Below are 13,162 nucleotides of genomic sequence, written 5' to 3'. Positions count from 1 at the left end.
ATCTCGTCGACGACGACGACGACGTCTATGATGATTATGATGATGATCATCATCGTGATGATGATGACGGCCTCTTTCAGAAGAGAACCTGCATTTGCACCTTATTAATTCGCACCGCGGGGTCTTTTCGGTCCCAAAAAAAGAGCGGCCCGACTGAGGAACGAAACAACAAAAGATATAAAAAGAAAGAAAGAAAGAAACGTCGGGCGTGGGTGTGTGGGTTCCCTCGTCTTTGCGCGGCTCTCGTCTTCGTTTCTTTTCTTTTCTTTTTTTTTGGGATGGAACTGAGCCTCTGGGTCACGGGTTCAAATGGGAACCGAGCGTGAAAAATGCTTTTCGTACGGTACACACATACACAACTTGCGAATATATCGAAAGATTTATTGTTGGCAATGCGATGCAATGCAATTACACTGTTCTTTCTTCTTCTCTCTGCCAACAGGTGAAGCAGGACGTGGCCGGTCTCGTGGACGTGCATTTCGGTGGATTGTATGCAAACTACGGCTGCACCAGGAAGACTTTGGTCAGACAGGCGCGAGATTTGCTCGTCTGCGAGTTCTACGGATCCCTGGATCGCTTCGAGCAGGAGTTCTGCCTTCCGGCCTCCAGGCTTCTCCAGCAGATCAAGGTAAAAATCATATATGCATTCAATAATCGTATTTGTAACACACACGTCCGAGGTTGTAATGATTGTACTTAAAATGTATGTAAATCACGTGTGGATGATGGTTATTGGCGAGACCGTGAAGAAGACCACCCGTGGTCACTTTTAGGGCCTCTTTATCTGCGCTCTACGATCTCCGCGTGTAGTCTCCGTAGGGAACAAGGACGTAGATAAACATGGTCTTAGATGCGTGTAGGATGCATAACCCCCCTAACAATGGATCGGGTTTTTATTTATTCACCACTGGACCATTCTTCACGCCAGGATGATCTGCTCTCAGCTCCGTTTTACGAGCCTCCTATTTTTTACTTTTCATTATATTTCCATAATAAAACTTCATCCACGAAGATAAATAGACGTAAATGATTCTCCACCCGAAATATGATGTTCTGGGAATTCATTGAAATACACGGAATCTTTTGTCGCAGCCAATTACAAACTTACATTTTTTTTTTATACTGTTGCTTATATAAAACGTTACAACGTGTATTTATTGTAATTGCGGCTCGGGCTGGAATTTATTGCGATTGCTCACTTGATTAAAGGTCGACACAGAATAATAATTAAGAACTACTATTTCAAAAATAATAAAGAAAGAAAAAAAGAAAACTTATCAAAGAATGTCCCAACAAGAAATACTTCGATAATTATCCATGTTATACTGCAATCGACAACTATTTGAATATAAATCTTAATAATAATACTTATTACTTTATTTATATCATGATTTATCTACGAACTAACATCCATAAATTTGCAAAATTTATTTGTTCATAAAGACAGATTAATTTTCATAAAAGTACCATAAATTAAAATGTTATATTTTTATTTATTTATTACACATTTAACTTTAATGAAGTTTTAATTGATTCATATTTTCATATTTTGTTTGGTAATTCATGAATTTGCAACAATAAATATGTTATGTATAATTCTCTTAAATCTACTTCAAACTTCATCAACAAAAATATTAAAATTATGTAACGAAAAAAATAATGATTATATAATGAAGAGTTCGCGGAATGCGCCCAGCGGCGGTTTCGGGGAATCCAGAATTGCAATTTTACCTTCATCAAAAATCCCTCGTTTTATATTCTCGGAACAAGAAGCTCCTTGCATTAATTGCATAAAAAGACTATAATAATGAGTACGTCAAGATTTTTGTTTGTTGTTTCTTTGAGTTTTTTTTTTGTTGCTGCAGAGAGCAAATCTCGAAATTGAATCTGACAAGGTTGATGGATAAATTCTGGATTCGCTCATTTCGCGCCGATTAATTTGCATTTTCCCAATGATGAATTATGCATGAAGGTAACAGAAGGATGCATTAATTCTAATAAATCATCGTCAATACATCCATAAATCTAAGGGATATAATTATATTGAAGTGTTTATTTTACAATTTGAATATTTTAATGTTAATTTGTTTTTTTTTTTCTAAAAAAACGTAATTTTTGATGTAATTTGAATATTTTCAGTAAAAGCCGTTTTAACAATATTCAAAAACATCTATTTTTTTTTTAATAATATACTCAAATTAATCAAAACAATAAAAATATATTGAAATTTATGAAATCTATGAACTGAAAATTGTAAAATTTAGTAATCCAATTGAATTTCAATGGGAAAAAATGTGAAAAGTTAAAAAAATCACTTTTTCTAAGATTACAAACTGAAAAACTGTTAAATAATCCAATTGAATTTGAATGATGAATGAGTAACTTGTTTTTAAATATAAACTGATAACTGTGAAATTAAGTAATCTAATTGAAATTTTCAGTAAAAGTCGTTTTGACAATATTCAAAAAACATCTATTTTTTAATAAAATACCCAAAGTAATCAAAACAATAAAAATATATTGAAATTTATGAAATCTATGAACTGAAAATTGAGTAATCCAATTGAATTTCAATGGAAAAAATGTGAAAAGTTAAATAAATCACTTTTTCTAAGATTTCAAACTGAAAAACTGTAAAATTATCTAATTGAATTTGAATGATAAATGAAAGGGATGAATGATGATGAAAAGTTCCAAAAAAGTAACTTGTTTTTAAATATAAACTGAAAAATGAAATTAAGTAATCTAATTGATTTTCAATAGAAGTAATGTTGGAAATAATTTTATGTAAAATTGCAAACTGAAAACTGTATAATTAAGAAATACTATTGATTTTAAAAGAAAGAAATTTTTTGTAAAGTATAAATTATTTTTTTTAATTATTAATCGAAAACTATATCAAATGTATAATTGAAAGTTTATATGTAATATGCACGTGTTTTTGATCTTGTTAAATTTTGATTTAGAATTATTAATTATATTATTTGCAATTAGCTAATTGAGCTCGTTAAGTGCAAATTATAGATATTATAGATAGGAAAACTCCGATTAACATTTTAGAAAATTGTTTTGGAGCTTAAAAAACCCAATAAAATATAAATTAAGAGTTTTCGAATCAAGTACAAACGTCTTACATTTATAATGTTCTTCCTTACAATTTTTTTTTGTCCGTTCAATAATTGCCGTTTACTTCTTCTGCATGAATTCCGGAATTCTGAAGAGCAAATGGGAAAGTTTATATAATAATAATCAGGCACACGCGTGTTCCGTTCCGTAATTTCGGTTGTGAAACGCAACGCAGAATCGTTTAATTATTTTTATTTGTTTACGTTTTCCTTTACCAATTTTTTTCTTCTTCTTTGTTGATGTTGTGTTTCGGTTGTTGCGGAGAGAAGAAAACGTTTGTATATCGGGGTTATTGGAGGGCCCGAGGTAATGCGTGGCAAATTACTTTGTGTGTATGTGTGTGCCAAAACCAATATCCGACGATGATGATGATGATGATGTTGTCTCGGACCTCGAAAACTGGATGATAAGAATGCGGCAAAAAGCAAAAGTTAAGTAAAGCGAGAAGATGAAGATGAAGAGGAGGATGAGAGAATATGTAACTTCAACCCAGATAATGCAAAACGGAATTTTTGCTGGGAAAAAAATGGTATTGAAATCCGAAATATATATATATATATAACCTACCCTACTTTCTCTCTCCTCTCTCTGCTTCCTTCCTTTTGCACGTCGTGCTCACTATAAATCAAACGGTCCACAAATTGGTTTCCATAAATATTATTGCATCCCAGCCTCGAGACGACCGAGAACAATTAGTTATTGTAATCGTGTCGACAGCCTCCGGTTTTGATTTATTTCCTGGAAGAATTCGTATGTCCGCCACCTCCTCCATCTTCTCCGCCTCTCATCTTCATCTTCATTTTCTCGGGCCTTTATCAACCGTCCTCATCATCCGCCGCCGCTCTTAATTAGAGAGGAATGCAAAGCACATCTCTAATTATTACCCCGAAATTTATTTCACCTATCAAATATTATTAGTTCAACACTCAATTCTCAATTCAAAGATTACACATTAGAAAATGATTTCAATAAAAGTTAACATTCAAATGAATCAATGTCGAAAGTTTACATGAAATTTCTCATTTTTTTCTTATATAAATTCAAGTAATGTACATATGTACGATATTCAAATATGCATCTTTTTTTATTTATAGAGATATGAAAGTATCGTCATGTGGAAGAAAGTAAATGCCTTTGACTTTCTCGCAAACTCGTAGATTGCGATATTTTTTTTGTTAAGGGTGTTATTGTCAATGGGAAGAAGAATTCCATTCGGATTTAGAAAGCGCCCTTGACGATCCCGAATTATTAATGATTACAATCGTTTCGTGTAGTAGTAATAGTAATAGTAGTATTATGTTTTTGGTTGTTGTTTAATAATGTAATCGTAATGGAAACAATTTACATGCCGATCGTATAAATAATATTTTTTAATTGCTTGCGTAATAATGTAAATATCAAAAGCGCTCTTGTGTTGTGTTGTGTATCGTATTTGGACGCAATTAAAATAAATCGTTTCTAAACTTGTAATCAGTATATTGGATCAAAAGGCGAGTCATCGACGCGGGATGATGTTGATGTTGATGATGATGATGACGGCGATGATCAATGCATGGGCGTAACATTACACAAAACGCGTTCCTCTCCGTATGGATGTGTAATAAGTTGGAACGATCAATTAGTTTGACTTTCAAAATGATTCAAGAAAAAAAAATATAAATAAAGAATGAAGTGAGTATGTGAATATATAACGAGCGAAATACGTGCGTCCATTGAGAAATCCAATACAATTGCATTGGGATATCAACAAAGCCATTTTCAAACTTGGATGCGAATGAAATGAATTGGTATACAAATGCAATCAATTAAATATCAATCAAATTTAATAAGGCATTTTACCATAAATATTAATAAAGGGATTGCAAATTTAAACTAGTGATAATAATATGCTAAATTGTAGTACACTTGGTTCTCTTTTTATGCGGTAGATACGTTCCACAGGAAAACGCATAAAAATAAATCGCACAAAAAAGGACATAATTTTTTTAAAACCGCATAAAACTAAATCAATTAGTTACAATATACCGAAAATCGCATAAAAAGGGTTTATTAATGCTTCTTTAAATAAAAACTGCATAACTTCAAAACCGCATAAAAAGAGGACCGAGTGTATTTATATTTGTCCAGAAATTATGCTTTAACAATGAAACAACGAACCATGAATTAAAAAAAAAAGTGACTTTAGGTTTATGCTTATTTCTAAATAACTATGTAAGATATATGTAACATTAACTTATCTATTTATTACTTAACTTATGGTGAATACTATGAATTATTTTATTCAATTAACAAATAGAAAATTTTGCTGCAAAAGTGCATTTCTCAATAACTGCTCAAGGAATGTGAAACAAAATGATTAGTCTAAGTATATATTAAGTTATGGAGATTAATGTGAATGTTTATCAAAGAAGAGTTCTTACAGATTTTGAGAAATTCTTTGTTAAAAATAGAACAATAAGATTTTAGTAATTTTAGATTTACTTAATAATTATGAAAAAATAAGGAAACTATAATGAATAATGCAAATAATTGATTATAGCAATTTGAAAAAAAAGTAATTGTAAGTTTCTAAACTCTCGGTTATAATTCCGTTTATTTCTAAACAACTATAAAAAGTATTTATAACATTGATTAATAATTAAAGTATACTTGGTTCTCTTTTTATGCGGTAGATACGTTCCACAGGAAAACGCATAAAAATAATCGCACAAAGAAGGACTAGAAACACGTATAAAAATAAAGGATACGTTTCATATTTTTTTAAAACCGCATAAAACTAAATCAATTAGTTACAATATACCGAAAATCGCATAAAAAAGGGTTTATTAATGCTTCTTGAAATAAAAACCGCATAAAAAGAGGATCGAGTGTATTTATATTTGTCCAGAAATTATCCTTTAACAATTAAACAACAAACCATGAATTAAAAAAAAGAAGTGTCTTTAGGTTTATGCTTATTTCTAAATAACTATGAAAGATACATTTAACATTAACTTATCTATTTATTGCTTAAATTATGGAGAATACTATAAATTATTTTATTCAATTAACAAATTGAAAATTTTGCTAAAAAAGTGTTTTTCTCAATAACTGCGCAAGGTATATAAAGCAAAATGATTAGTCTAAGTAAATATTAAGATATGGAGATTAATGCGAATGTTTATCAAATTAGAGTTCTTGCAGATTTTGAGAAACTCTTTGTTAAAAATAGAACAATAAGATTTTAGTAAGTTTAGATTTACTGAATAATTATGAAAAAATAAGGAAACTATAAACTCTCCATCCAATTCTGTTTATTTCTAAACAACTATAAAAAGTGTTTATAACATTGATTAATAATTAAAGTATAAGGAATTTTATATATTTTAATGTTTCATTATAAGAGTTATGGTTGAGTTAATTCATAAAATATTTGAAAATATAAAACTTTGAATTTTTCAATAAACTAGTCTCTTTATATTTGAGTACATTTGTCAATACATGTGTAAGCAACAAACAAAATTGAGTAGTCTATGTAAAGATAAAACTACAGGGAAAATAAACATGTGTATTTTAGAATGAACCTTATGGAATTTGAAAAATTTAGTGTAAAATTTTTATTTTTTTTAATACAAATTTGCGTATATTTCAGTTTATTTCCATACAACTATGAAATATACATAGACAAATTGTGTAATCATTTTAAAGCTGAAATTAAAACATACTTTTTTTTTTAATTGAAACATTTAAGTAAACATTTTTAATTATTATAGAATAATTATAAAAAAATTCCATGAATTATATTAAAAATATATGTAATGTTTTAGCTAAAAGTAGCGGAATTTACATTTGCAAATATATATATATGTGTGTAAGTATAACGGTCTGTGTCAAAGCATTGGTGATTGATCAATAGTTTGTGATCGATCATCGAATCGATCCGTTCCTATCGGAGCTGGTGTAAATCTCCTAGGTCTCACCGCGGGTCGCTCATTCCTTTTTGGTCCTTCCTCCTCTTCTTGCAGTTGTTGTTGTTGTTGTTTTTGGTCCTTTTTTCCGGTTATTCTCATTGAAATACTATTATGATTTTCGTTCTCTTGGAGCGATGCGCCCCGAGGACGTAAATTATCCCGGTTAAGGTGTGTTTTAGTGCCAATCATTTATATATCGGCCTGCAACAATTCCAATATTTCGTAACGTTCCGCCGCAAGGATCGTAAATAAATTAAAACACAGCCGCCGCCGCCGCCGTTGTTTTCTGTACACTCCGCATTTCAAAAATCACTTCCTCCTATTGCATATTTCGCATTACGGCATCCATCACAATCTCAATCTTTACTCAAATTAAATCCGGAAGTATTTATAAAAAAAAAACAATAATTGTAGAAGAAATCTATTAATTAAATAACAAATTGAGAAGAGATTAACAATTATTTTTTTTGGCGAAAGGAAAACGACGGTTATGAAAGGAAATTGCATAATTGTGCCGAAAACTGCAATCATTCGACCTTAAGGTGTCTCGATTATTAATGAACGTGCGGAGAGAACAACAGAATTTTGTACAATTTACGTAATCGTTTTGCTTTTAATTGCAATTCGAAAAAAAGTAGAGTTTAGTAAAGTAAGATTTAGTATTATTATTTTTTTTTCTTCCATTCTGGAGTGTATTTGTTCCCATGGAGAAGAGACCGTGGGACGGAATTTAATGCGGAATGGATCTTCTTCGTTTGCATAATAAATGCAAATAAATTTACGTTAAATGATGTATACGAACGAACGACTTGCAGAGGTGCACTTCTATCAAGCAAATGTAATCAATAATAAAAACGAACAAAATCGATTTTTTTGAAAAATTATTACTTTTTTTTTATTAAAAAATATTGAATTTTTATATGATCACATCTAATTAACATAAGAAAATTGTTTATAATAAATATTTCATATTGGATTTACTTATTTTTATAACAAAATTATATTATAAATATTAATTTCATTTTTTTTAAACTTTGAAATCAATTTATAATTAATATATTTAAAAGTTTGTCCATAATGAAAAAAAAAATGAATTATGTAACTTACATAAAAGTAATAATTTTGTAACAAAATTGACAAAATAAGATCACAACTAATTAACATAAGAAAATTGTTTATAATAAATATTTCATATTGGATTTACTTATTTTTAATAACAAAATTATATTATACATTTTAATTTAATTTTTTTAAATTTTTTAAATCAATTTATAGTTAATATATTTAAAAGTTTGTCCATAATGGAAAAAATAAATGAAGTTATGTAACTTACATAAAAGTAATAATTTTGTAACAAAATTGACAAAATAAATAGGTTTTTTTTTTGTCACTTGTATCAAAATTATTGGTGTATATGTAAAATTAGCAAAGATGTTTTACAAACATGATGTTTGGAAAATTTGTAACATACGGAGTAGGGTCATTGAACAATCTGTAATCATCGGTGCAAAATGTTACTTTCTTCGCACCCGACAAAGCGGAATCACTCAGGCCCCCTTTTTTTCCGACAGATTAAAACGCACCCTCCCCCATGTTGGGTTTGAATAAAGAGTCCCAAGGGCGCAAAGCAAAACCCACAATTACGGATTAAAAGGGACGCACGCCACCCCTCTGGAGCCAATAAAAAAAAAGATAACAGTTATTACACAATGTTGATGATCATCCTCTTTTTTTGTATTCGAATAGTAAAACGATGAAGGAGTTGAAGGAGGAGGATGAGGCGAAATATACATATGTGTACTTGTTGTGTATCTTCATCTCTCGGACAAAGAGATTTATGTGGGAATTCCTTCAGGCCGAAACGCGCATAAATTAGTTTTAATTATTCCGACGAGTGTTTTAAGCATATTTTCGGTGTCTAATAATTCAGCAATTCCGTAAGACTGAAGAGAAAAAAAAACGAGCAATTAAATCGCGCCTTTTTTCTGCAAATATTTTTCGCGTTTTTAACAGATTATTTATCGTAATGTGAAAATTAATGTCGATTAGAATTTGAATTTTGTCGGCGAATTTTGTCGGTGGTCAAGAAGGAAGTATTCAAACGGAGAAACACACACCTAGTGCTATTAGATTACGTGGAGATTCGTCGGAATAATAAAACAATCCGTGAACCGTTCGTGTGTTAAATTATAATTGCGTCTTGGAAGGATGGCGATAATTTATCGTTCTCTCCTTATGTAACCCGTGTGAAATTGAATTGATCAAATATCGATTCCATAGTGATACATACAAAATCAAGGCAAAAAATGTACGCAAAATCGAGTAATTCAAACTGTAATTAAACTGCAAATTGTGTTATTCCAAAATTAAGTGCAAATTTGATGTAATTTAATTAAACTTTAATTCGTTTATGGAAATGCTGATCTAATTTTGATTTACTTCTTGTTCATTCCAAATGGAATTGCGTAAACACAATTAATTATTGCATAGATAAAAATGAATGTGTTTTTTTTTTGTTTATTTTGTTATGTTTTCGTGTAGGTAGAGGTATGATGTGCTTCGGAGCAGGAAACCGCACTGCGGTAAAACTCGATATTGGATTATATCAAAACGTCTGCGCGAATTTCAAGCATCCGTAATGTAATGTATTCTAATAAACGTTAGAAAGGAATCCGCGGCTTTGCGAAATCCTTATGTTCTTCTGGTTAAGCCACATAACTATTCAGATTCCAATTTAGATGTATGTTGTTAACAAAGTGATTATTTCTTTGTTAACATAGAAATTTCGCAAAGTGTACGTTTCAATTTAATTTATCTGTAGAATTTCTAATTTTGTAGATTTTTGTTGAAAATTTATATAATTATATTAAATATTATTTCATTAAAATTTAACAAATTGAAAAAAAATAACATTTAATATTTTTCTATAATTTCAAAATTTAGTAATTCGTTAAAAAAATGTTCAAATATTTGAAATAGTTATAAAAAGTGTAGTTGCAGAAAAAGTATATAAAATATTGCTTTATTAGTTAATTAGTTAAATTTGAAGTAATTAAAGCAAATTTGTTGAAAAATTTTTATTTTTTTTTTATTAAAAAATATTGAATTTTTATAAGATCACATCTAATTAACATAAGAAAATTGTTTATAATAAATATTTCATATTGGATATACTTATTTTTAATAACAAAATTATATTTTAAATTTTAATTTAATTTTTTTAAATTTTTAAATCAATTTATAATTAAAAAATGTTCAAATATTTGAAATAGTTATAAAAAGTGTAGTTACAGAAAAAGTATATAAAATATTGCTTTATTAGTTAATTAGTTAAATTTGAAGTAATTAAAGCAAATTTTTATAATAAAATAATTATCCAATTAAAATCTAATTATTAATATAGAACATTTAAGAAAATTGTCATAAGTTTTCAAAGATTATTATACATAAAATTGATTTTGTGGGATAAATATTTGGTTTGTTGTTGAAATGTGTGAAGCTTAATTTTGGGTGAAATGAATGAATTGAAGCGCGTGTGAAGTTGTTTGAAAGGGTTGTGGTGATTCGATTACCAGGGAAGAAGGAGTTATGATCATGATTGGGATGATGTTGTTGGGTTCTGGTAGGGTTGGCATCCCCTAAAAGCAAACACAAAGTAGTGGATGGAAGTTGGTTGTCGTAGCACATAGATCCTCTGTGCTGTTCTGTTCTCTTCAGCTGAGTGTGTCTGTAAGCGCATAGCTTGTGGGGGAGACGAGCGTCGCGCCGAGTGCATTCACACACATAAGCCGACAACAATCCGCGTTCGTCCGGCGAAGAGTGAGCACACCGGAGGTAAAAAGCGCTCTCTCCTCTCCGAAAGACATATCATCACATCAAAGCAGTCTTCGGTAACTCTTCGTATCGCGTGTTTCTATCGCTCCCGAAGAACGCATCACGCCGGTGCGATCCATACAACATCATCACCACCTGCAGAATCCCACAGTTTCAGTGAACAGAACAGTATAACGACAGTCAGTAGTGAATGAAGTGTGCACCAATAAGTATTAAAAACTCTGGAGTTACATAAAACCACCCTTACAATACGTGCGCAAAGTTTAACAGATTGAAATAAATAAACAAATAGTAAACAAACAAAAAAAAAGTTCAAAGACATAAGACGTGGAGTTTAAATTAATTAACGCCGCTCATCATGTTCTTTAGGTATGTCTTTATTTCTTCTTGTTTTTTATTTTATTTATTTTTTTTGTGCTCCGCGCGATCATTATTAAAGGAGGGCAGCGGCGGAAAACCGCCTCGACGTGATTTATACCAATAATATTTCTCTCCGAGCGAAACCAATCTTTCTTAATATGGATTACAGGTTTATCCCCGAGTCCTGTTACACACATTTATCGCATTGCTTATTATCATATCCACACAATAAATAAATTCGTACAAGCCGCACGCCGATCCGCATCGCCGGATAAATACTCTGGATTATACGCGCTCTTTATTTCCTTCAAAATTCCACCCCCACAAATCAATTTAATCGAATTCATGTATAAAGCTTTTAATGAAAAATATCAATTTCTGATCTTAGTTAATAAATATTATCATGGCGTTTTTAGAAATTATAACTAAATTGAATTTTTCATATTCATTCACATAAATCGTTTAATTTAAAGATATCAGTTGTTTAATTAATTGATATTTTTAACTATCCAAAATTTTATAATTTTAAATAAGATTTGAGTTAAAAAAAAAACAATTATTTCTCATTTTTTTTTTATAAAAATTAGTTATAACCGATTAAATTTTTTTTTATTCATTGAATTTTTTAATTTAGCGTAAAACGAGTTAATTTCATTGAGTTTGCAAGAAATTTGATTTTTTTTTTAAATTAGATTTATGAATGAAGTTAAAAAGTGTAAAATATATTTTAGGTATGATATTTCAATAGTTTTTATACAAATTTTAATAAATTTCAATTAGGATACATAAGAAATATTCAAATTATATTTATGTAACGAAAATCATAATTTTATTTTGTTGAAAATATCCTTTAAAAAAATTTAAATGTCATGTACAGTTTCTCTGTATAAGAACTCTTGCATATTTTAACTGAAAACGTAATTAAACTTCAGTTACATGATGGAACGAAATAAAAAGGATAAGAAAGAAAAGAAAAAAAAAACTTTAATTTATTTCCTTCTGATTTCATTCCATTAAATTCCATTTCAATTAAATGTACATTTTTTTTTTCGCTGTCGCCGTTCTCTGTTTGTCGTGTATCTCGGGTATCTAATTTGCAGTTAATAATGATTCCGACAGCAGCAGGAAGTAAAAAAATCCAGCAGAAGCAGCAGTAAAGTGCAATCAACTTATTACTGCTTTGGTCCGGCACGAAACGAATCCGAAAGAGAGAAGAAGTAGTCAATTAAGTGTTTCATTCATTCAAAAATTTAATTTCTTAACTTCTTAACATATAATTTTTTTGCCTCATTTCGTTTTCGCTCCTCTCGTTTGTTATTAATATTTTCGAACTGGTTTCACTGTCCAAAGTATTCTTTCTCGTTTTCTATAGAATCAAGGTGCTTCGTGAATCATTCAGTTGCAATCCTATTGCCGTTTAACATAGCGCAACTTTGGTGATTCATTAATTCGAAATGCGATTAGATAGATGGAAAAAAAAATAGAACAGAAAGTTGAAAACAATGTAATTTATCAAAGTAAAAGGATTTAAATGCGTTGAATGATACAGTTTATTGCTTGATGAGTTATTGTTTTTTTTTTTCCTCTCAGTCACGCTTTTGATATTAATAATTTCGGATATAACAATTATATAATTGAGATTGCAGAAATCGCGGTAATTAAATTAATTGCTGGAAATGAGCGCAAAGCAATTGTTTCTGATTTATCTCCATGAATGGATTTACGTAATGGGCTTCTTTACTATAAATATAAAGTGTGTGTGTGTGTATATATATAAATTACACGGCTGTTGTGAAACGGTTTGAAGAATTTGGCCCATTTTTCGTGTCTTCTCGTGTCCAATGCTCGGATTCCACCGCATTTGCATAATAACTGTTAAACAGATTTAGAAT

The 13,162-nt window shown here is 29.9% G+C and overlaps 1 protein-coding gene across 1 annotated transcript in view; it reads left to right on the top strand.

Annotated features, from left to right (window-relative positions):
* Window positions 1-442: 442 nt before the first annotated feature.
* LOC108556436 overlaps window positions 443-13,162 on the top strand; it is a gene marked incomplete at its 5' end in the record, with an annotated part of 14,838 nt that continues 2,118 nt past the window's right edge. Inside the window, one exon of the mRNA XM_017912561.1 lies at window positions 443-628. Coding sequence (XP_017768050.1) covers window positions 443-628 — 186 coding nt within the window. The remainder of the gene's footprint in view (window positions 629-13,162) is intronic.

Source organism: Nicrophorus vespilloides, unplaced genomic scaffold (genome assembly GCF_001412225.1).
Source record: "Nicrophorus vespilloides isolate i.1.1-1 unplaced genomic scaffold, Nicve_v1.0, whole genome shotgun sequence".
NCBI lineage: Eukaryota > Metazoa > Arthropoda > Insecta > Coleoptera > Silphidae > Nicrophorus > Nicrophorus vespilloides.
The sequence above is the reverse complement of the archived record's forward strand: the minus strand, read 5'-3'. Positions and strand labels throughout refer to the sequence as shown.